Source organism: Diadema antillarum, unplaced genomic scaffold (genome assembly GCF_040938485.1).
Source record: "Diadema antillarum isolate AM-2024a unplaced genomic scaffold, OU_Dant_1.0 seq00000454_RagTag, whole genome shotgun sequence".
In the NCBI taxonomy this organism is placed as follows: Eukaryota; Metazoa; Echinodermata; class Echinoidea; order Diadematoida; family Diadematidae; genus Diadema; species Diadema antillarum.
Window position 1 is genome coordinate 986,679 of NW_027271426.1, and position 26,782 is coordinate 1,013,460.

The following is a 26,782-nucleotide window of genomic DNA, read 5'->3' on the forward strand; positions in this document are numbered from 1 at the left end:
GCTCCGTTAACTTATTCCAGCACCAGTCAGCTGTGGTATGCAGTCCGATTAGTTGATACACAAACTACTTAAGTAATGCAACAAATTTCCTGCGAGAACCGGCTCTTTTAAGATGCATATACATGTACCCGTAATGAAGGTTTAAAACCAATGTCCATGTGTTTTCTAAAAGCTGTTATGAAAATTGGTTGTGATTTGGGTAAAAGGTTTTTGAGAATTCTTTTTTACTTGTTTTTTCCCCTGTCAGAAGCGGGAGCATTTGCAGCATGCAACTAGAGAGGCCAAAAGCCAAGGACCAACTAAAACTCTTGACACACAACAGTGCTTTGGCTCATTTGAGTCATATATGGCAGCCATTTTGTCTGTGTCGATTCCAGCATTCTCTTCTGCGTGCCATCATTACAATGCAATCTTCGGGCCAGTCATTTAGTACAACGTTTTGTTTCTGTCAATAATTTGATGAAACCACTGGTTATAGCTGCAATGGAAAAAAATAGGTATGTTTGGGACCAGTGAGTCTATTTTGCTGACTAAAAGTTATGTAACGTCATAGGTTAACAATGGGAGTGTGTATACCACAGGATTGAACACGAGTTGGAGAAGACTTTGAAATTAATATGACATGTTCCTGCAAGCTAGCACTACTTTTGAAATATTCTATTTCTACTTTTTCTTACTTGAACTTCACATCTGCTCTTTGTCTTTATGTAATACAGTGTTAGAGTCACCTCAGGAAAGTGTATGTATATGTGAGGCTGAATGCCACATTTGTATTAGGAGAGCTAAAACAAACCAAAATATACATGTTTTCATGGATACCGGTTCTAAGGAAAATACCCACCCCCCCCCCCCCATATTTTCTTTCACAGCAACCACTGTCAATCAAAGTATCAGTGTGTCTCTTGACTGACTTTGTTCTCAAACCTCATTTTACAGGCGACAGTTTGAACTAGTAAGCATGGAAATGGTTCAGAATTACTATTTCACCTGTACTTTGATGCTGCGAATGACAAAGCACATCCTGGGCAACATAGTAATCCCGATCAAAGAAATTCCATGTGGCACCTTTTTACAAGGGGAAAGCTGATCGATCCACCTCACAACCTCTTTCACCCCTTTTGAAAGTTCTTCCCCTTAATTAAATGTCAGTCTAATGTGTATATTCAGAGAACTTGAATAAATCTACACACACACACACACACAAATAAATAGATATTGCTGTCCCTGCAAATGGGAATATGTGGTCTTTCAATAAATTTGTCACCCGAGCATTAAAAAAAAATCAAAATAAATAAAAAAAAATTAAAATTGCATGGAGACTGCTGAATGCCTTGATACAAGTACATGCAATTCAAGCACTCTCCCCGATTTTAGTGTAATAGCTGCAGTTGTACTTTTGTATACCCATATCATTCAATACACCCGTTTCCTATGACCATCATGCAACAAGGCCTGAATAATGCACGTGCCTCATTAGAAGTATGAATACTTGCTATTCTCAAATGGATCGAGTGAGAGTTTGTGTAATGATGCCACTTTGGAGCATGAACAGCTGTTCAGTGCTGATGTCAGTCTGGTAGAAATGTTAAACTGGAATTACGAGTATTTTAATAAAAAACGATAAATGTAAAGCCACTTGTATAATGTATCTGCCCTGTCTTTGGTCCGAGGCTGTACTGGTATGAACTGAAATGGTTATGATTGTATGTGTGTAGGTTTTTTTTTTTTTTTTTTTTGAACTGTCAAATACATTTTGCTAGTCGCAATTTCTTGTTTTTAAAGCAAGATCTTTTAAAGTACATTCTGTGAGATGATATGTAACCTCCCCCCCCCCCCCCAAAAAAAAAGGGAAAAAAAGTAATGATGATAAGATATCTCATAAGTTTTTATGCCTCCGCCACGAAGTGGTGCCGGAGGCATTATGTTTTCGGGTTGTCCGTCCGTCCGTACGTACGTCCGTACGTCCGTCCGCTTTCGTTTACGCGATAACTTGAGTGATAGTTACTGGAATTTTACCAAACTTGCTCCAAGTATGAAGTATGATGGGGCAATTATTTGATTAGATTTTGGGTGAACTCGGCTAAAGGTCAAAGGTCAAAGGTCGAGGTCAAATCATGAAATTGTATCCGTTTACGCGATAACTCAAGACTGGATTGAACAAATTTCACCAAACTTTGTTGGAGGATGATGTATGATGGGACAATTACTTGATTAGTTTTTCAGTGAAATCGGACAGAGGTCAAAGGTCAAAGATCAAGGTCAAATCCTAAAATTTATCTGTTTGGCCATGTGATAACTCAAAACTGGAAGAAGCAGCTTTCACCAAACTTTGTCCAAGGATGATGTATGATGGGACAATTAGTTGAGTAGATTTTAGTGACATTGGCAAGAGGTCAAAGGTCAAAAGGTCAAGGTCAAATGCTACAAATGTTGCAATTTCCCCCATATCTATGCAATGCCCAAAAGGTATTTTCTTGAAACTTGGTGTGGACATGTACTACTGCGTAAATATTCTCCAGAGAGAGTTTCATGACATAAGGTCAAAGGTCTAAAGGTCAAAGGTGAGACGAAAATGTTGCAATATCACTTTTCTCGCAAATGGTTCAATGTATCTGACTGGCAGGGAGTATCTTAGGAATTTAGGGGTCATGGGTCAATAGTCAGGGGTCAAAGGTCAAGGTCAACTCCTCAAAATTTTATTATTTCCCTCATTATATGCAATGCTTGCATTATTAGTTTCAAAACTTAATACATGCATTTATTTACCTAATGAAGATTCTCCGGGAAATTTCCAGCCAGAAGGTCAAAGGTCAGAGGTTAAGGGTCAAAGGCCAGGTTTCAATGCCCCCCCCCCCCCAAAAAAAAAAAAAAAAAAAAAAATCTATTTTGTACCATCATTACACTCTTTCATCATACCTTGGAAATTACTCAATGCATAAACTAAAAGGTCCATCAGAATTCAAGTAAAAATTCTCAATTCCCCAAATATGTGTACCTGCACTCTTAGAAAATTATAGCAAACCCAGTTCAAGACATTTCTGACAGACCTGTCATTTCAATATTTTGCCAGTTATGTGAAACTGTCATGAATCACACATTGTGAAGACATTGTACTATACGCCTATTGGGAGAATCATGCATTATGGCGGAGGCATCAGTCGCCATAGCAACATTTCTAGTTATTTAATAAGATAACATTCATTTTCCATTTACATCAACGTAGGGCATTTTGTCTCTCAGTTGTAACTATAAGTTCGTGCTGCGAGTCTGTAATCTTCTGAAAATATTTCAAGTTTCCGAGTTTAGTCCCTCGTGGCAACATCTCTTTGGTATGCATGGTCTCCAGTGAGTTTCAGTCAATATTACATTGATATTGCTCGATCACCTTTATCAACACTGTATTAAAGAGGAAATCCAGCCCAAAAAATAAACTTCAAAAGAAAGACAAAAATACTTCCTACTCAACGATATAAAAATGACTAAAATCGGATAAGAAATAAGGATGGTACATGCATGACATTTTGAAATTTCACATTTTTTTGGAAAACATTTCTTGACCAGTCCTTATGAATATTCAAACCAGCAAGTTGACGATGTCACGCTCTCACAATTTCTTATACATTTCATATACAGAAATTATGAAAATCTCATAATTAAGCTGTATAAATACAATGTACAAAACTTGTCTTAAAACCACCCAAAATAAGAAAGAAATACTGTAAAAAAAAAATAAAAAAGAACAAATGTTCAACTCTGATATATCTAGGTATGGGAACATGCTTTTACTTGCATTTAATAGCTAAAAATAACCAATTTTTCTGAATTTTATAACATACATGAAAAATTGTGAGGGTATGACATCATCAAATTGCTCATTTGAATATTCATAAGGACTGGTCAAGAAATGTTTTCGGGGAAAAAAATTTCAAAATGTCATATCTTCCTTATTTCTCATCCAATCTTTATCATATTTGTATCATTCTGTAGGGAATAGTTTTCTCTTTCTTTTAAAGTTTATTTATTTTTGGGTGGATTTCTTTGGTGTAGTCAGCCATTTGGAATAAAATCCACCCACCTTCTCTTCTTTACTTTTGGCAAAATTAACTTTGAGAGAACTAGATGCCTACATGCGTGGTTTGTGTGTGTGTGTGGTTTGTGTGTGTGGGTGCATTTGTGCATTCTTTTCAGAGTGTATGATTACAGTTTAATACAATTGAATGGTGTCAAAACAGTTCACATACATGTACTTGCACACACAAGCACATGCCCAGTCAGTTCACTTACACATGCACCCTAACAGACTCACATTAACGCCACACTGAAGGATGCAGTACCCACAAGATGAAGGATGAGTCGAAATGAAATTCTTTGGGGGTTTTCCTGTTTTATTGAAATGCTGACCTGAAGTCCACCTATGACCCAAAAGATGCTTCTCTCTCTCCCTCTATCCTGACTCTTTCTCTCACTCCTTTTTGGGCAATTGAAGGACAAGTTACCTTAGTGCAAGTGTGGATTGCATGAATGCAGCAATTTTAGTAGAACACATCGGTGAAAGTCTGAGGAAAATTGGACACTCCCTTACAAAGTTATGAATTTTTGAAGTTTCAGTGCCACCATTAGTAAACAAGAAGACTGTAGCTACTACAATATGTACTGTCTGTGATGTCACATGTGTAGAACAATTAACTTGTTTAATGCTGGCATATGTTAAGGGTGATAAGTTATTCCCCCTGCCTTCTGAAAGAGGCAAGTCAAGCGCTCTTTGATTTTGCGAGAAAGTGAAAATACATGTATGATATGTTCAATTTTCTTCTATTTTCTTATTATCATTCTATGTAAGTGACATCACAAACTGTAGTAGCGTTTTCATCCAGCAATAGCTACACTGAAACATAACAAATTGCTGACTTTTGAATAGACACTCTGATTTTTCTCACACTTTCACACATGTTTTTTAGTCATATTTCTGCTTTCACCCAATCCACTAATATTTGTCCTTTGGTTTCCTTTACGGCTCGGCAGAAAAGCATGACAGACACAGCCACTCAAAATCAAGCAACCTGAACGCAAAATTGTTTTCATCTCTCGCAAAGGCAAACAAATAGAGAGAGAATACACTTTCTTTAACCGTAGGCTCATTCCTGTGGTCCCTTTGCGTCAAAGTACAAAGCTTCTTGGTGTAATTCAATAGAATTAAAGTGATTTTACCAGTCCCAGTAAGGTTCTCTTGATGAAAACTGTGTAAATATAATGTAGCAGAGTACTGTGGTTCACTTGATGCTATGTTAGCAAACTGCAAGTACAATTGTACTCAATTTCCTAGCGTTTCTTTCAGTTCATACACTCCACACTCTGCTTTTTTTTTTCTTCTGACATGTACTGTAAGAGTTTAAAAACATCTGGGACTGCATTTCTTTCCAAGGATAAGTGGTGAAATATTCACTTGAGATTTCTCTCATGGCAATGTGTAGTTTATGTAGCCCGATCAGGTAACCTAGATTCAAAGTGGATTGTTATGCTGCTGCTACTATTGCTACTACTACTACTACTACTACTACTGTTACTACTATTACTACTACTACCAGGGCCAGCGGAACGTTTTCAAAAGCATGGGGGCCCACTTCCGGGTTTCATGAGCTAACAAGCAAAAAAAAAAAAAAAAAAGGTCTTCAGTGGAAAAACATAACCTTGCTGCACTCACACTTCAAGATCTCTATCTATTTCTGTTTAGTGCCACTTGTGTACTTCCGGGTTAAAAAAAGTGTGGGGGCCCCGAGCCCCCATGACCCCCACGGTTCCGCCGGCCATGACTACTACATGTACTACTACTACTACTACTACTACTGCTACTGCTACTACTACTACTGTCTTATTTACCCAGGGTAGCCTCTTCGGTGTTGCCACTGCTCTATTAGAGGGTCCTGCCATTATTATTACCCTAGCGTTGCAAGGTACCCATTTATACACCTGGTTTGAGAGGGACATGGTGGGTAAACACATCTTGTCCAAGGACGTAAGCACTGGGCAGGATTCAAACTTGGGTCCTCATATCGGTAGTCGAGAGTCTTGTCCACTACGCCCCACCCCCACCATGGCCCAAGTGGGCCCAGGTGGGCCACAAACAAAGTGTTAATAAGGTTGGCCCATGCATTATCAAAATGTTCATACATGGAGTCCTTGACAGATCTTGAGATGCCCTCACTTTCCAGAGTAATTCACAAATTTTATAAGCTATGCTTTTCTTGTGAATTCCTCTTTTCCATGTAGAGTTACAAATTAAGATTGTATTGCTTACTTATTTATTTATCCAAAGCAAAGTTGATATCATTGTAACATTGTATTCATGTTTTGTTGAAACTTATGTGATTCAAAGTTCCTTAAAATATTATGTACTCATGTAAGCGTTACATTACTTTGTATTACTTTATATGGAAATAAAATCATTTTTGAATTTTGAATTTGAATAATGGGAGGGGGGAGGATGCTTCAGTGATATTGCACTCCCTATGATTGAATGGTGATGACATTGATAGAGTTGCTCAAGAACAAAAATGATAAATAAATGCAGAGAAGTGAATCATATACAGTTCGACCTCGATTATCCGGCCTCCTTTTATCCGGAAATCTCTATTATCCGGACGCGTTCACGCAGTGAAGGACTTTTTTTTTTCATCCAAAAATTGAGAAAAAACAGTGACTTTAACATCTCTTCATGGATCTATTTCACTAATTTCATAAGATGTGCATGATAGGTTTCTCAATATCTAATGAGGTAAAACATGTATGATTTTCACATAAAGATATACTTTATTTTTGTGAAGAAGGGACTACAATTTTGCGCAGGCTAGCATAGATTACACTACCGTTGCGGGGTACGCTACCTGCCTAGCTGCCAGTGCACGGGGACGGCAGCTTGGATGGCAGCTATATACATTAACATTGTGTCTCCCATATCCGGTCAATTCGCTTATCCGGATGAGCGCCGGTCCCGAAATGGCCGGATAATCGAGGTCGAACTGTATACATGTACACATGCATATTGCAGACTCCATTTCAGTAGCCAAGATGCGGTCTTGAGGCAAGGCGGGAAAAACACATAGGACCACAAAATTACAACCAAGATGACAAGGACACCGAAGTAGAGAAAGAAGATGGAAATCAAGAAGGAAAGTCAATACAATGGACATTAAAAAGAAAAGACACAAGGTACAAGAAAAAACAAGCATACAAATGAACAAACAAAACAACACCAAAAATCACACACATATACTCACACACACACACACACCCACACAAAAGAAAAAAAAAAAGGTAAGGATAGTATGGATTGCATCACCCTTCCATAATTCCATTTTCCTCTGAGGACTCCATCAATAACTGAATATGCTTTTTCAACTTTGGAATTATCTGTTTGGTGTATTCCCACACAAAGGGCGTGTGTGTGAAGCATCAAAAGCTCTGTGCAGACTTTTATACTTCTTGTGAAGTGCACAAGGCTGCAAAAAACACTTTGCTAATTTCACATCCCCGAACTAAATTTTACATGCCGGACTTGCTCTGCATTTACTATACTATTAAAGGTAAAAGCCCCCCCCCCCCCCCCCCCCTTTTGATATCACATCTTTCTTAAAGTTTGTTCCATTTTCATTTACCATTTCATCTGCCTCCGCAGGTGTTATCCTTGTAAATCCAGATGAAAATTTGGGTGGAAGCTTTTTTTTTTTTTTGATCCTCCAATTTGTTCCAGACTGATGCACACTGATCCTGCCTGACCGCATCCTTTAAAACAGAACTTCCTCATCTGATCTAAATTCCTGAGCTGATCCAACTCCTTCAAAACAAATCAAAAAGATGTGATTACAACACGTCAAGGTACGAGTATGTACAAACACATTAATCAAGGCTTAATTCTTTTTTTTATGCATACCTTCAAGGGGCTATCCCAAGAAGGTCGCTAGTGGCATCACTCGATGCAGCAACATTTTTTTCTTTTTTCAGCCGGACATTAATGAATAATTTCAGACACAAGAACGAAGAATGCTACAAAATAGAAGAATGAGGTTTCAGAGACCGCTACATGTAGTTCCAAATCTTGTTTATTTCAATTACCTTAAAAATGTCAAACACTGAACAATGTGGAAGCAAAATAACAATCAATATTCACAAAGACACAATAGCAATTTCAAAAAAAAAAAAGAAGGGGGAAAAAAACATTGTGACAATGCTATGCATACACACTCGTACATATCATCAACTGCTTACAGGAACAGACGAATCTCTTGGTTTTGGTCAATGCATGTGATTTACTGGTTCCTTAAGCTGCTGATGATATGACGAGAACTGAGATAAAAATCATACCGTCAAAATGGTCTCTTTCCATGTTATCCTTTTGAAATCCAAATTAGCCCTCACGGATCCTGACGAAGGCTTTTGATTCGGAGACCTTTGAGAGATCCAGCAATTCTGGTCTGACTATTCTGCAGCAATCCATTGCGTACAAAATGCCACACGTCGTCACTGAATCCCCACCTACCATCCGAATCAATTGCTGAAACCCTACAAAAGGTCCAGGTCTGAATGGGTAATTTTTCTTATCGTGGATGTTCGTGGGATCCAAGCTAAAAACATGCTGAACCCCTTTCCCTAATCTGTCTCCATGAAATCCCACTGATTCTGAATCTGGACTATGCTTTTGGTTACCCTACCACTTTTTTCTTTGTGATCCTGCGATCCCGATTATCTGTGAAAGCTCTCTGATTTGACTGATTTGCATATCCTCCTTTTTCTTTTCTCTTTTTCTGATCCATGTAACTGATCCAGCATCTGGAAAAAGCATGATCCGTGTGATCCGCGTGTGATCCCGCTTTGATCCACGGATGCCAGATCTGTGATCCCTGGATCCTGATTTGGTTCCCGAATACTGAGTCCAAATCCTGAATACATTCCTGGATCCCTTTCTTTTTGCATCTTTTGCATCCCATATTCCTGGATCCTGACAATGCTTTCCTGATCCAGAATATCCTCCACCTCTCTACATCCTCATCTTATGATCCTCCCTCCTCTTTGTCTCCGAAGGAGCCAATCTGAGACATATAAAGAGTCATGAAAATCGATTAGAAAATCCTCACAAAGTATCTCAGCAACTGAGGTGTAACATGAACAAGGAAACACAAAAAGTGTGCAAAATCTTGCAAAACTTGTTAATGGTACCACAAGCTACACCAGCCTAGCAAGCAAAGAAAAACAGAGTAAAAAAGGGCAAGGCATCAGATAATGTGGATCTGTTTCCAGGGATGTATTTCTGACCACAGCTAACGACTGCTTCACCACAAATTTGATGGTGAATGGGTCCTCTCAAATCTCGGATGTGGAACAGAATCGGCATGTCGAGTATGACAACGTGACCATGTGATGTGTTAAAGATCGATTTGATATTAAAGTGGTGAACAGGATGTGTTTTGGGTACATTAAGGCATCCACATCCTGCATGCTTAAGACTCTCTATAGAGGAATCAAAGAGTTTGTTATTTTCCGCACGCAGCGAATCAGTGTTTCTTCCACCAACATGGCTCAGTAATCCGAGAGAAGATCAGTATACAATATGAATGCACATTTCCAATTTGTTGATTGTCAACCTGCAGTGTTGTGACAGTCAAAAACTTATACGGGGCTTTTGACTAACTTTCAAAAACTTTTCCACGATTGAATGAAAGGTGGCAATCTACCACTTTCTGTGTAAGAGCCAATATGCACATTCACTAACAAAACTGTAATCCAAGAATAAACAGCTTCTTTTTCGTACAAACAAGCTATTTGAATTTGGCGTGCAAGTACACTTCCTAATTACAATTACACTAGACATCCTCAAATGACAAAGTCATATTCACAGTGTAGATTCATAAAGACAAAGTTGTCATTATGTCAACTGCATTGTGATTCCCATATTGTTCGAGGCTACTTGCTTTTATGAGAACCCCAAACTGCTAAGTACATGCATGTTCAACATAAATCTGTACCACAACTCATTATTTAAAGTGTCCCAAATGAATATATCACAGACCTTTCTCCTAGAAAAAAAAAAATCAATTTAGACACAATATGTTTTCCACACTAACACCAATTTCCAATATTTACACCGAAAATTAAATCATTGAATGTGTTCTATATTTACATGTGCCGACACAATTATCCTTTCATGCAACCTTTCCACACTTTTTTTTTTCAGGAACATGAACCGAAAGAGTATAACGGGCGATGTGCTGCTTCATTACACATGATATCTAATTTGCACTGGATGGACCAAAACATGCTTCCCAGTTCAATTTGTACACATTAAAGCATCAAATACTAAATACTCCTATCGGCAAAATAACATGTCGTATTTGTCACATAGACTCATTACAAGAAGTTTTCCAGTCACTTAATGAGGATTTTATGCAATGAGGGTGACGTGCAAACTGTGATACAGTATGACTATAAGGATGGAAAAATATGAATTTGTGTACAAACTTGATCAATTGTTCACCAGCCCCATGTGAGTAAACCCAACAGACAGGTTAAACCTGCACTTTCCCAAAAGAAATCACCAATGTGGGCACTTATGACACATTTGTTTATGCCAATGTGATTGTGAATGAAATACCTTTCTCAAAATGAAAACTTATGAAAGTAGCAAAAAAGTAAGATGAAATAAAACCATGACAATCTGAGTAGAGAAAACAAAACTCGGAGCGCAATACTGACAAAATATGCTACATATGATATGATGATTTCTAGAACATATTCTGCCATCTGTCATTCACTTCAAAACATTTTGTCACAAATGAATTGCATCTACTCATTCTGGAAACTACACTGCTTAATGATTAGACGACCTGAAGTACAAACTCAAAATATGATACACTATTGAACCCTGGCCAATTTATTGGGATGTTTTCCGAGTATCACTCCTTTAAACATTAGAATATCAAATCCAAAAATTTCTCCTGAGCCCCTCACTTTCATAAAGCACTTTTGTGACGACAGCAACTTCCAACAACTGCACCTCCCACAACAGCATCACTGCAACGACCGAACAACGGCAAAGCAGTGCCACCGTTGAGCCATGGGCAGCTGCAATAATTGTAACGTACAAAATAGCCAGACTTCAGACTCCCGTACCGCAGGAAAGACTTTGCATGAGGGAAAGCACTTAAATCCCCATATATTGTGACACCATGATAAACAGCCTTTTGATTATATCTGACAGGCCTGAAGAAGGACATAAGTTGATAAATTCCACCTAAGGTTGCTGACAGTCACATTTTCCATTGTCAGGTGATGTATAAAAAGAAGAAGAAAAAGAACAAAAGAAGAACACATGGGAGATGGCATGCATTAAGGTTCATGTTTTAATTACCCATAGGTGCCTTGTGATAAGGTTAATATATTCTCCAGAAATACATGCAAATGAGAAGATATAAAGTTAAATTTCCACCCTTACTTCTCTCTCGCTAAACAAAAGTGAAGGGAGCATATGGTTAGCATGGCAATCGTAATACAATGAAGAAAGGGAAATACAAGCAGATGATTTGACCGTCCTAAAGTATAATCAGTGGTTTGGGTAAATGCTCCCAGAGAAAGTATTATATGTATGTACAGCTCAGATTCTGGTGCTTGGTGCAGAGCAAATATTGAAAGGAGGAACATCCTACAGAGATGAGCCAGCAGTAACTACAGAAAGAGTGAGTAAGGAAAAAAAAAGGGACTATTTACATAGAGAATCACATACACAACATTTTCCAGCATCCTCAAAATACCATCTGCGACGCTGCTACAAGAAGTGGGAAGTGTCAACTCTGCTGGACGCAACCTGTCACAGGTGAGCCTACGATCGTGACCTCGACCTCGATCTGGACCTCGATCGAGAGCTCCGCGAGCGGGAGCGTGAGAAGGACCTGGACCGCGATCGGCGGTGGCGGCCACCGCCGCCTCCCCAGCGGGGGCTGCGGGATCGACTCCTGGAACGGTAGCCCCCGCCGCGACGTGGGCTCATCGAGCGACTCCTGGAACGATATCCAGTGCTGCTGGGGTCGATCTTCACGTGGATGTAAGAGGTCTCTCCCTGAAAGTCATAGGATGTTGATAAGTAACAGAAGGGCATTAATTTCAATCTTCAGTGAAAACTGAACATCAGCAAAACCATCCTGGAAAATTCAAAAGATTCTTTTCCAGCAATAACCATTTCTGTAATGCTTTGTTTAAAACTTAAAGCCAAATAATGTTTTGTTAATCTAAATGTATGGTCTGGAAGAAAACTGTAAAATACTGCTTTTTATCGCGTACCTTCTTCAACTTCCATCCATTCTGGATAAAACAAAAAACACACTAACAAACAGGAAAAAAAGAAAATTTGAGATGTTTCACTCAAGAGCTGCCTGTTAATAGTTGTGTGTCCTGTCACTGATCTTAAGCTTAACCATGCTGTCACAATCTTTTAATATTCTTTGTGAACATGAGTAAAGATATAACATTCTTCCTTGCATCCTCTTTAACTACACAACAGCAATAAACAGCAACAATTTCAAACTCACATAACAGCAGTTTGGTATAATTTCCTCTACAAAACTGTATCTCCCTTTATTTCTTTTTTTAGTTTTCATTCAATTAGCTCCGACCCCGTAAGTACAGAAAATCTTAAAAAGAAACAATGGTACCTCATGTGACCTGAACTTGGTGTCGTCAAGCTGTTTGGAGGCGTATTTCATGTCTTCAGCACGCAGGAATTCAACCACACCAGTTCCGTCTCTGTAAACGTCGGCGTAGCACACATCGCCGGCCTCTCGCATGTGATCCTTCAAGTCCTGCCAACTCCCAGTCGAGGGTAGACCTGTTGAGCAGAGAGGGTTCTGTGAAACATCTTATACATCCCCCCAGCCCAGTAGACTATCGAAAGCATTCATTTTCACTGGTTTTCAGAGACTCTGCCTGGTTTACCCATCACTTTCAGCCATTTCCAATGGGCTTTTTGGGCAGCAGGCTAGCAATTCTTATCATTACTTCCAAGATATCAAGGTATTATACCATATTCTTGCATGCTCATACTACAGAATCTTCAGTCACCAGCTTGCACAACTCCATGACAAAATTCTTTCGGGGATGTTTAAAGAACTCATCGTGTAGAATTTAATATCCTCCTTCTGGTCCCAGGTGATAGGCAACATCTGGTGCTACACAAATGAGCAAGTCAGCAAACCATGGCCAACAAACCTGACACGATGCAGCGGTAGTGGGATCTCCTGGGTGGCGGTCCCCTGGGACGGGTGCCCTTGAATCCCTTGGTCCCCCGGGGGAATTCAACCCGTATCCGGTAGCCATCATAGTTGTAGCCGTCTCTGGCCAGCACTGCGTCATCAGCATCTCTGTTCATAGGGAAGGATTCAACAGATTTAATGCGAAAATGTGAAAATGAAATTACAGTAAAATAAACATACAGCAGAATGTTGCTTGGTTGGTAATGTTTCTTCAACAAAACATCAAAATGCTACCTTAATGACCCCACATAGAGTGAGAATAATCACTACCTAGCAAGTCTTGTTACACAACAGGATAAGCCACAATACTCTACCAGATCCAACCTTATGTTTCTAAAACACTACCATAATGTCTCAATCACTGGGTGACACAAATTTGAAACAGGTAAACATGTCGTGCACCACCAACAGTGATGAACATGCTTTCACAAAAGCTTTCAAACATTTCAATTTGGTGCTCTGAAATAAAGAGAGATAGAGGGAAAAAGTTAAGCTGTTGGCATTGGTTCACCTCTTATCATAGAATTCGACGAAAGCAAACGGTGCTCCAAATCCGCCCGAAGTTCCTTGCCTCTTGTTCTTCAGGTCGATGTCTGCGATGTGACCAAACTTGTAGAACATGTCATCGATGTCCCTCTCCCGGATGTCGGGTGGAAGGTTGCCAACGTAAATCCTGCACTCATTGTTTCCAGCGGGGCCTCGAACAATAGATGACGATGCCATGATGATCACAACGCTAGGAAAAGTACCATACAAAACAATGAAATTGTAGAAAACTGTGGTTTTTCAAAACTGTCACTTTGCATTTCTTGAAAAACATATTTTTGGGCAAAGATAACATAACAACATTTAAGAGGTCAATAGTAGACCTATAGAACCTTTAATGTCAATTATCGCTTAGTCGCCACTTGCGTGTATTTCCTATGCGCTTCCGGGTTGGCGAACTATCAATAGGCACTGTATTAGTTCGCCGCCCATAGCACGCCATGTATTAATTAGCGAATTTCTTATACACACACTTCAATGTAGGATACATTGTGCATCATCGCGTTTGAAAACCTTTGTTAATTTGCCACCTGAAATCCATTCAAAATAAAAAACATCCTCGCATCAAAAATGGTTTTGTCACCTGTTACATATATGGTAAAATACATTTGGATTATAATTAGAATCTACTTGTGTTTTTATGGAGGATAAAAGGTGAATTAAGAATGTATTTTGAGAGCGATGAAAATCCGTCACCCCATATACCAGCTGATCTCCGATCGCGGCGCACGTTACATGCGATATGAATGTCTGGCAATTTTAGGTAGTGGCGACTTAACACATTAATGGTAATTGACATTAGACTTAACACTCTTTAAAATTTGTCACGTCTTAAAAAGAGCAATCAATGTTCAAGTTCAAGATGAATGCAGACATTGAATACTGCCAGCTACAGTAGGAGAGTAGATCGTATCACCGGACGCTTTTTTTTCCGTGACTTTGAATTCCGTACTCAGAGGATGAAATTTTGGCTAAAAATAACACCACTTATTCACAGACTCCTGGAAATTACGAATTCAGCCAACTCATGTCAATTGTTCGCTCCAGTTCTTAGAAAATATGCTTCAAACATACCCCTCTAAAAAAAGTTGTCCTTTTGCGCAGTGCAAAATCGCATTGTAATTCCGAACACGATTTTCGCAATGAAATAATCGATGTCTTTCGCACCTAGTCCTTGTACCAGAATCACAATTCATCCCACAAATCACAGTACACATTCTCACCAAGCGGATGACAAAGAAAAATCGGCAAAAGAAGCTCAAATTTTGTATTTTACAGTAAAAATTTCTATCTTGAACATTTCGAACAGTTCACGCAATAAAACCGTATGAAAAATTGACAATCAAATTTTGTGTGCTTTGTCTATGGAAGCGCAGGTAACGAGTTGCAGGCCTCGAAATAGGATTTTGGAGGGGCACGGCCATTTAGAAAAGGGCACTTTTTCCAAGAGGCCAGGGCACTTAAGCCAGTCAGAGGGGCACCAAGGCCACATTGGAAAGGGCATGTTTGGTGTTTATGAAAAAAGAAAGAAGAAAAACAAACCTAGAAAAACAAACAAACACACACACACACACACACACACACAAAGTGCAACACACAACAAAAACCTCTTCCCTACAGCTGTAACACATTCCCGATCTCCGCGTTTCTATCAGGTGAAACAACATTTTTTAAAACAGGAATAAAACAACAGTAGGTATTGATTGAAACTCGACACCCTTTCAGGCCAGCCAGGCTGCCATGAAACTTCAAAGCACATTCCGACAGCTGGCTGGCAAAACCACAAGGCAAAGGAATTTGCGTGCGCGTGTAGATTGCTATGATTAGTCTGTGACAGACAGTTCATGACCTCCAAGAATGTGCCAGTACGCGCGGTTTCTTCTGTTGATTGGTCTCTCTCTCTCTCTCTCTCCACCCCTCCCCATTCCCCACTCTGGCACACCTTGGCATCGTGGGATTTTTCTTTTTTCTTGGTGAACTTGGAGTTCACTCTTCACTACTCTATCTGAATATGCGCTGCCTAGCTAGCTGCTACTCGCGCGGCCGCTGCGCTGCGGAGGCAGTCGGGACGGTAAAAGCCGGTCGGGCGTACATGTACGTACACGTCGTCTCGTATCTCGGAAAGATACTTTGAGTTTGAATCAGATATATCGGGACGCGAGTGAACTGAAGGTATGATATTTGAGATCAGGAAAGTTGTTCAAGCTTATTAAAGAGACTTTGAGAAAGGGCATATCATACGTCATAAATAATAACTTTCATTCTAAAGGGGCACCACGGCCCCAAGAAAAAGGGCACATTTTTTTTTTTGGCCGTAACTTTGATCAAAAAACAAAAGGCATTGCGGCCAACGAGAGGGGCACCGACGGCCATGGCCGTCGGTGGCCGTCGGTTAATTCGAGGCCGGAGTTGCGGGCCTTGCGGGCCCCTTCCTTAGCGCACAACTTTCCGCATCGTTCGCGTTTGAGGACGATACAGCTGTAGCTGCAAATTTCCGGTATCTATCAGTGAACTTGTGGTTCTATAAGAGTCTTCAGCATTTTTCCTGTATGTGAGAGGGATTTCATAGAATTTCAGTTACGACATGTGATTTAAACATGCATAAATAAATGTTAACTATGACGAGGTGCAGGTCACTCAACTATAAATTTGAGGTAAAATGTGAATTTCTTCATGTTTTTACATTCTTATGTCACGTTTTTTGCGATTTCGGTCCACACAACGTTCTGCTTTGTGACTTAGTGTAAGGGTGAGGCTAATCTACGAGGTCTTGCGCGTACTGAATGTCATCAGTACGCAAAAATGTGCGTGTCCGGAATTACCATGCTGTCTGGTAATTACCATATCCGTAGCATAGGAACTAACATGCTACCTGTAACTTAGGCCTAGTACAATGTCCCCAATGAGTCAATGTAACAATATACTAGAAGTCTATATAGATCTACAGTACAGTCGTACAGACTATTCAACTTCAAGTAGGCCTAGCTAGACGAGAAAAACAATGCAATGCAAGACTAACGTTAATACCAATAGAATTAAGGAACATACACTGCACTGACCCTGTAGCCTAGGCTTAAATGATGATGTATGACTCGAGCTGGGCCCCGTTTCATAAAGCTGTTCGTAAAGACCAAGTTACGAACAGCTTTATGAAACACCCCCTGATGTATATACATCATAACCACTGGATATGGAACACTAGCACTGCGTCCGTCCGCATGCTGCACTGGACACTGAATACACACACACAGCACACACACACACATCCAAGTTGTTGCATGCATTTTTGCTTGAATATTTACGGATTAAATTATGGTTTATGAAGCAACTTTACGACCTCACCATAACCCTCTAACCAAAATACACACTAATATAATTCTCAGTGGTGAAATAAGCACCTAACGGACATATTTCAATGAAACATTCCACTGTTCATGTGGAAAGCTTACCTATCACTCTCAGGATCGGGTCAACTGAGCACACTTGTACGTACACGTACACACACAAGCAACGAATTATGGAAACGTACGTACGTACGTACGTACGTACGGACTGAGTGCGCATTTTATATAGCATGTACGCATACGGCGCGCAGAGCGGGGCAATAATCTATCGAATGCGTATCAAGCGAGAAGATACGAGAGCGCGGCGCTCTATCATCACTGCTAATACGATTTCCGAACAGCTTTCGGAAAGTCTCGGCACTGGTTTCGGATAAAAGTTTGCTGACCACATAAATTAGTCTGTTATGACTAGACTCAATTAACTATTTCTTTCTATAATCATTTTAACTGGGGTACTGCATGTAGTTATTCATGTTTTTTCCCTTACTTCCACTAGTTTTTGCAAATTAGATTCAATCTTATGAATATTCATGATCGACATAGACCCAAATGTATGTCGTCTTTGAACGGCTTATTATCAGTAATCAATTTAGTACGCCGTCACATGTCTTTACAACCAGTTTGTATCACTAGCATTTAGACTGGTAAAAAATATGTCGTATTGAAATATGAAAATTGAATTAACAACTTTATGTTTTGATGCCTTTTATCTATTTCAGCTAGATTCCAAATTGTAGATTCTCTCTTACGATTGTTTCAAAGAAATGTTTTTATTTCGATTCCATCATTCATATTTGATTACAATTTGAACATGTTGTTATTGTTTGCTAGCTGCATGATATTTCAAACATTTTACAAAGTAGTAAAAAATTGATGTTGCATAAATACATGTTATCATTATGTAATTAGTATATAGTATTGATACACTACAAAAATATAATACACAACAATTACAGTCATCACTTCTTGTCCCTTTTTATGAAAATTCATGATCTATATGGAAACCAATAGAAGCCAAGTTCCAACTGGAATTAACTGGTATCATATTTTCTGTTCCGTTCATTAGTTTAATTACACTGTGTATATACAAACCATTTTTGTCGACTGACACCCGAGGAAATAAGTTATGCATAATGGTTTCTTGTCTCGAAGTCGTGCAGTATCGTACAGTCACACAGAAGAATAGCGAATAATAAAAGTGATGAGATATGGAGCTATGATAGCAGTTCACCAATATGAACTTTATCATATCAGCATAACCACATGTCTACCATGTGGGAGAAAAAAATGCAACCCACAGCTCTGATTCCCAAGTTCACATTTCTCGAAGTGATTTCGTTTCGTATCGTTTCGTTTCGTTTTATTTCATCTTTAACACATTATGGTATACAACATTACACAAGTATACTAATAATACAACAATGCAATGAAAAGCATGTACAATGATACAGTTTTCAGTGGCGGATCCAGAGGGGAGCGCAACCGGCGCAGGCCCTCCCTTTATTTTTCGTTAAAAACAAGAGAAATAAAAAGAAAACTAGAAATGTCGCTATGGCGACTGATGCCTCCGCCATAATGCATGATTCTCCCATATTCTCCCATATTGCAATAGGCGTATAGTACAATGTCTTCACAATGTGTGATCCATGACATTTTCACACAACTGGCAAAATATTGAAATGACAGGTTTGTCAGAAATGTCTTGAACTGGGTTTGCTATAATTTTCTAAAAGTGCACGTATACATACTCTGGGGAATTTTGGGGAAGTTTATGCATTGAGTAATTTCAAAGAGTGTGATAACGGTACAAAATAGATTTTTTTTGGGGGGGGCGGGGCATTGAAACCTGGCCTTTGACCCTTAACCTTTGACCTTTGACCTTCTGCACTGCAAAAAGTCCGGTGTTAAATAGTGAACACCGAGCTGGTGTTAAATTTTCGGTGCTCATTTATAGTGTTAAATTAACACATACGGGTGTCATTTCCATATCTTAAACTGCTTTTTGAAGAGTTTCTTAATAACTGCACTTCTTGTTGATTTTTAATTTAAACAAGACGATCAAGAATTTTACATCAAAATACTAGATTTTTGAAAAAATGTGAAAATAAATTTACACCAAAGTAACACCAGCTGGTGTGGTCCCTTATTGAAGCTGGACGGGTGTTAAACCATTGATATTAACACCAGTACAGTGTCAAAATAACACCATGTACAGTGTCAAATTAACACCACGAAGTGTCAGGTGAACACTTTTCAACACCATCACAGTGCATTTTTAACACCTGTGGGTGTGGTCCTTTATTGAAGTTTGATCGGTGTTAGATTTAACACCCGTGGTGTTAAATCTAACACCGATGTTTTTACAGTGTGGCTGGAAATTTCCTGGAGAATCTCCATTAGGTAATGCATGTACTAAGTTTTGAAACTAATAATGCAAGCATTGCATATACTAGTATATAAGGGAAATAGTAAAATTTTGAGGAGTTGACCTTGACCTTTGACCCCTGACTATTGACCCATGACCCCTAAATTCCCTAGAGAATCCCTGCCAGACAGTACATGCGTATATGTACCAAGTTCCATGAAAATACATTGAACCATTTGCGAGAAAAGTGATATTGCAACATTTTCACCTAACCTTTGACCTTTTGACCTTTGACCTCTTGCAAATGTCACTAAAATCTACTCAACTAATTGTCCCATCATACATCATCCTTGGACCAAGTTTGGTGAAAGCTGCTTCATCCAGTTTTGAGTTATCACGTAAACAGATAAATTTTAGGATTTGACCTTGATCTTTGACCTTTGACCTGTGTCCGATTTCACTGAAAAACTAATCAAGTAATTATTTTCCCATCATACATCATCCTCCAACAAAGTTTGGTGAAATTTGCTCCATCCAGTCTTGAGTTATCGCGTAAACGTATACAATTTCATGATTTGACCTTGACCTTTGAACTTTTGACCTTTAGCCGATTTCAACCAAAATCTAATCAAATAATTGCCCCATCACACTTCATACTTGGATCAAGTTTGGTAAAATTCCAGTAAATATTACTCAAGTTATCGCGTAAACGAAAGCGGACCGACGTACGGACGTATACGGACGGACGGACAACCCGAAAACATAAATGCCTCCGGCACCACTTCGTGGCGGAGGCATAAAAATGAAATGAAACCCGGAAGTGGCATCAAAAATATTAGCTACGTCCCCCCCCCCCCCCCTTACAGAATTCCTGGATCCGCCCCTGGTTTTGTAATTTCAAGACAAGTACAGGAAAAAGTTCGAAATGGAGGGGACAGCTAAAAACAAATATTGTATCCGTGTGCAGTCTCCTCATTTAAAAAAAAAATGTAGTTACAAAACTGATAAACGAGGCAAAGAAAGTAAAGTGAGACAGAGACGAACTATGCACACTAACAGACACATTAACACACACCAGACAGCTCTCTTGTAAAGAGGGAAAGAGGAAAGGTAAGTAAGGGCACTGAAGGGTGGAATAAATGACAGGAGGAGACTAGACTACCTTCACAGTGGACAGAGAAAAGGGAGAGTGAAGAGGTAATGGATCAAAAACCAGAGCTTGTGAGGCATGAGGCGAAGCTCCCCAAAAATAAAGGAATGTAAAGATGAGTTGTAGTAAAAAATAAACGATTGTGGGAAAAAAATGGGACTCGAAATTAAGACTTATATTTTATATACAAAGATGAATCCCATTATGAAATAAACATATTTTGACAGTTCTTTAATTCAAAGGTGAAGATATTCAAACTTTAAGCTTCTTTCATATTACTGTCAAGAGAATTCCATAATATCAGACCAAAAAAAAAGATAATATGCCTACAAATTTAGCCCCCCCCCCCCAAAAAAAAAAAAAGAATAAAAATAAAAAATTGGTTAAAGGCAAATGAAATTGGATTGCCGGGTAGGATATGAATGCAGTTTCATTTTTCATGAACGTAGAGTCAAATACAGAAGGGGAAGGTTTAAGCTAATTGTGTCATCCAATAGAATATCCCTTAGAAGAATTTCCAGGGAATTACTAAAAAGTACATTTAGTTTTATTTGCTCTTATCCACTGAAGTAATCTCATCAATTCAATGTTTAAAGTATCAATCAATACATCGGATCAGTGTTAGATAAAGATACATTAGTGTCATCAGCGAATGATGAAAAAAAGAACGAGTATTAATATAAAAAACAAATAAAAGGGGTCCAAGTAAGCTTCCTTGAGGAACACCACGGTATACTGACGTTTTACATAATTATCGTAATATAGATGTATAACCATTGATGAGTACATATTGTTGTTTATAAGTACACATTTTATAGTGAGGAAGCTCCTGAACCACTCCAAGGCCTTTCCTTTGATACCATAAAATAATTTATGGAGAAGTATACTAAATCATATTCACTGTTATATCAAAGGTCTTGCGGGAAGTCCAGAAAAACTCAGATAGTATATAAATGATGAAGTGCATGCATCAATGGCTTTTGAAACTTTGTCAAAGAAGGTATGATTGCATGGGTTGTATTGTGCTTGAGCCGAAAATAATCAGAAATAATTTTGAGAAGTATCTAAAAACTTCAAAAATCTGGAATAAACAACTTTTTCTATATTTAATTTCTAAATAGAAGAAAGAAATGGGTCTATAATCACAAACATCTTCCCAATCCCCTTTCTTATGAACTGGGATTATACCTGGGAAACTTTCATAGCCATTGGGACAATACCATTACTTCGGATGTACCGGCGGATCAACAAGAAAATCCACAATATTTTTCAAAAGAACATTGGCAATGCCGTCATGCCCGCGGCGCTTTTTTTTTATTTGAAGCGATCGTTTTATTATGTGTTGTCATCTGACGCAAGATAATTTCAATGTCTTAATAGATATGCCTAAGTAACCAAAAGAAATTTCCCCTACAATATTAGCCAAATTTAAGATCTTTTCATTAAGTTGGAGCATCGAGCATCACAGAGCCAGACGAGATTTCTCATCCATTCATAATAGGAAACCGACACATTGCTGCGTGTTTGTAGCTATGTGGCAGGTATGGTGATTTAGCTTCACATAACAAGAGTATGGAATTTATTGTGAGCAATGGTGCAGTTTCTTTTGTCTTCACTTTTTCCCGAAAACTCGACTGTGGGCGCTTGACATGCACAAACTTCGGTCGTTCGGAAGTTTACGTACCAATTTAGGAATGATGATCGTCCGACTTATGCAAGTAACAATATATTATTGCACACCCACACTCAAAGTGCATGGAAGATATCTTCCATGCACTTTGAGTGTGGCTGTGTAATATATTGTTACTTGCATAAGTTTTGTGCATGCTATAGTAAAGTACAAAACATAAGAATTTTTTTTTTGAAAGCAACTTGAAAGCGAGGTCACATGCAGCTGGTCGTTATTCATGTCTGAAAAAAAAAACTCTAAATTTTCTGGTCGTAAGTTAATGTGTCAGAAATTGTACACTTTAGTCTTGTACGCGCCGAGGTCCTATGTGTGATCTTGTGACTTTGTGTATGTTGTCCACCATTAAATACACATGTTCATCCTTCCTTTCAGCTGTTCCTTTCACTCTCGACGTTTCACGTACACACAGTCACAGACGGTAGGGGGGTATTCGCCGTACTAAACAGCCACACGCCTACAGGCACCTTACACGCTCCCATATACTGACATCGATGTTTCTTCCGTGCTATGTAACAGCATCCTAAACCTCCTAATAGCTGTACTGCGCACCAACACACTGTTCATCGTGCACCACACCGTTGATTGTCGTACTCACATGCGACACACGCAGTGATAGTAATCACAGATTTGGATCTCATCTGGCGGTCAAATGAACAATTCCCTTCCTTTTATTTTGATCCAAACCAAGTGGCAAATATCACACAATATGAGCAAAGAAAACAACGTAAGCAATGAGAGGTTAAAGGAAACTTGTAGGTTTCCACCCCTACCTCTGGTTCTCTACCTTCTGCTCTTCATGACCCTTTTCCTGCCTATCTCTAACAGCAGTCTTCACTTCACCTCTGAAGCTCTTTTCTTACCCTGGCGCCTCACCTCTCCTCTCTCCCTAACAACCAACATACATGTGACTTTTCCTATGTTCAACACTAGATGGCGCAAATGAAACAAATGCATGGAACGGCTCCTACATACCGGCCCCTTAATTTTCAAAAGAGGGTAACCCCTTTTAAAATTACCAAAACCTACCACCATCATTAATCACATTAATGTTCCTTCTTGACACCCAACAATCTATTGACCACAATAAACAACGCTAACTCGAAAATATGCTACATACTATCAAACTACAACAACCCCTTACACATACAACCTTGTGCTACACATGTAAGCCTATAAAACATGTCTTTGATGCAGAAATAGTCACCTTTCACTGGCAACAATGGCAAGGACAAAATTGAATATTGTTATGTTTACAGAAGAACATCACATATTCATAAAGTGTCTAAACACCCTGACATTCATTATGTAACCTCTGTGTAGCCTAATGTATGCATGTGCCTCAAGTGTCAGCATGCATTCCAACAATCCACTTGTTGAAACTGTTCTTATATATCTATGAGTGCATGTCTGGAGACAGACAGTTCTGTAATAAACACTAAAACGTTAACTGCCACGCCTCTTCTGTTCCTTCCTTATTTGCAACCATGAGTTTGCTAATTGTAACCCATGATACAACAAATATACATCATACCTGCAGTCCACTTATACCTTTAACATGTACATAAACAAACTACATCAAATGTATTCCCATACTTCTGCAACACAACTGTTGACCACTTCAAGATTTAGCCAAATCCAAAGCCAGCTGTTTACAAAACATATTGTACACTCGATACTATACCCAGCTTGCATAAATGTGTCAAATATGTATGCATCCCGGCATAGCAAACAGAACGAAACATATAACATCTTCAAATGTACAATGACCAACTAAACCTGCCAAATCTATTAGCTTGAATTTGACCTACACTGTACCCTTAATCTACAATGTAATCCAAACATAAATGTATTTACAGCATGGAATTCAACCATACACACATACAGTTTTGTACCACTTCTGGATGATACTGCATACCTGTGCACCAATGCATATCAAGTATCAACATAAAATATAAAATCTTATTCATACATTTCTCATGAACTCTGTTGATATGCTTATTACAGATACCCCTATTTCTTTCAAAAAAAATATGCATCCTTCCAGTGTTGCATTTCTAAACAATACTGTTTTGAGCAATACTGTATATCACCAAATTTTTTTGCACAAAAAAGGAACAACAAAACAAAACGTAATTAAAGTGGGTTAAACATGAACAATAAAACGTGTTTCAATGACTATTGTCCATCAAACCATGTATCAACATAACCCAACCCGAACAACATCAGTGTACTGTGTAAGTAACCAAACACTGTGGTAGAAGTGCACTGACCTTCTCTGTCATTTCTGCACAAAATTATTAAATCTCTTGAGATCTAACAAACATAATCTACTTTATCTACAGCCTTGTGAATGCCACAGCCATCTTAATTCACTGACTCACTCTGGATGGTCTCTTGGCCTAGAGAGTGAAGTTGCTTTGCACTGCAGTATACCTGAATACCGGTATACAATTGTACATACAAAACAGCATTAAAAAACCTGTATCACCTTTCCACTGATTGCCAATACAAATACAACATAACGAAACAACATAATGAAAGCAAACTCATGCTACTTACTTTACAATATGGCACTTGTGGTAAGAAAATTTGCTTGCCACTGAATAAAAATGACATGTCACCATGACACACATAAGATACATTTTCATGTATATGGGCAAGTCCAAGATAAGGTCCCCTCAGAAGGCAAAATTTCATCTTTGCTCAATATTGACATGTTTGGTATCATTTTGAAGCTTATGAGTTGAAGTTTTGATTTCCATGGAGGAAAAAATTATATTACATAAATTTATGCAAATTTCAAGGGCTTCATTTGCATAAATGTGAAACACAGCGTTACGTATGGGACATTTATAAAAATTTATATTAATTCAAAGGAAAGCAAATGATATTTGATTAATATGTGGACATAAGAAGTTCATCAAATAGTTTAACTTGGTATGAAAATTTAGGGATTATGCAAATGATTATGCAAATTAGCTCGTGTCCTATCATGACATGTCCCATACGTAACAAATTGAGGTCATTTTTTTAGGTTTTTTCTGAAATTGCTAAGGTTATATTAATGCCCTTTTGGAAAGTTCTAATTTATTGTTTAGAGAAATTAAATACCATAGAAAAAAGAAAAAACAGTAAAAGGAATATTTTTTATTAGGCATTGAAATAATGTTACGTATGGGACAAATGCGTTACGTATGGGACATCCTCATACATAATGCATGTGAATGCATGTAGCTAGCTGGGAAGGTCTCTCAGTGCACAAATGGTCAATCATCCTGAAGAAAGCATCCCAACATTGTAGCTACTTTTTGAGTTATAGACACTTTAAACAATACATGTTCTTGACTGAACAATTTTCAGAAAGGGGGAGGGGAAAATGGCAAAATACACAATGAAAAATCAGCATTAAAGGGATGGTATAGTTTTTTTTTTGTAGAAATGGGGATTCAGTTTTCAACTTTGAATGAGATGATTGGAAACTAATTATATGAATTACTAAAGAGCATACAATCCTAAGACTAGAGGAATTCAAAGTTTAGTGATGGAGATCCAAGTTGAAATGGTTGTGATATAAATATTTAAACAGAATATAAAGTAAAATGATTTTTTTTTATTGCAAGTGATACACAAATTGTCCTTATTCAGGTTTCAATAATAGCCACGACAAAATTCATGGGTAATCTACTCGATCACTGGGGTTCCACGCAGCAGGTATTGCTTATTTATAAAAATTAATATTTCTTGTGTCAAGTTGTTTTTTACTGAAACGAAATGGCAAACTGCCCTTCATCAATGGAAGTAAACACCTTCAACTATTCAAGTTTTCAGTAGTAACTATCCTGATAAAAATAGGGCATACATACTCAGGTTGGTCATAAAAATATAGAATATGATTAAATATGATTATGATGGTAAATATTTGGGGAATATTGTTCCCTTGTCAATCTGGATCAGTATTTGAGTAGTGTCAACTGATTCCATTCCAATAATTATGCAAAAATTTGTTTATGGGTATTTTGCAAAATTATTTTGCAAAATACCCATAAACATGTCTTTCCACACACTAAACGAATGGGGGACAAAGGGCATGCATACTCAGGTTGGCCATAAAAATATAAAAATATGATTGAATATGATTAGGATGGTGAATATTTGGGAAATATTGTTTCCTTGACAATCTGGATCAGTATTTGAGTAGTTTCAACTGATTTTACTTCAATAATTATGCAAAATACCCATAAACATGGTTCTTCACACACTAAATGAATGGGGGACAAACTGTCCCATACGTAACTGTCCCATACGTAACACGTCATGTCTGTCTTTAATTAGAACCTGTAATTAGAACTTTTTACCTAATGACATGAAACTTACCTGTGATAATCTTGAGTGTTG

At 38.4% G+C, this 26,782-nt stretch overlaps 1 protein-coding gene across 3 annotated transcripts; it reads right to left on the minus strand.

Moving 5' to 3' along the window:
- Positions 1-7,627: 7,627 nt before the first annotated feature.
- Positions 7,628-17,306, minus strand: LOC139732844 (serine/arginine-rich splicing factor 1B-like). 3 transcript variants are annotated; one of them, XR_011711050.1, is made up of 7 exons: positions 17,288-17,306; positions 13,804-14,028; positions 13,249-13,400; positions 12,696-12,868; positions 11,771-12,103; positions 8,359-9,083; positions 7,628-7,831 (listed from the first exon to the last, which is right to left on the minus strand). XR_011711050.1 is itself a non-coding variant. In XM_071643684.1 (5 exons), exons 2-5 carry the CDS (start codon positions 14,013-14,015, stop codon positions 11,867-11,869), a joined length of 774 nt encoding a protein of 257 aa, XP_071499785.1. In that variant the 5' UTR covers positions 14,016-14,028; positions 17,288-17,306; the 3' UTR covers positions 11,437-11,866. The 3 variants fall into 3 exon arrangements, 1 of the variants encoding a protein (XP_071499785.1); XR_011711049.1 differs by lacking the exon at positions 7,628-7,831 and having other exon boundaries at positions 8,117-9,083; XM_071643684.1 differs by lacking the exons at positions 7,628-7,831; positions 8,359-9,083 and having other exon boundaries at positions 11,437-12,103.
- Positions 17,307-26,782: the final 9,476 nt, after the last annotated feature.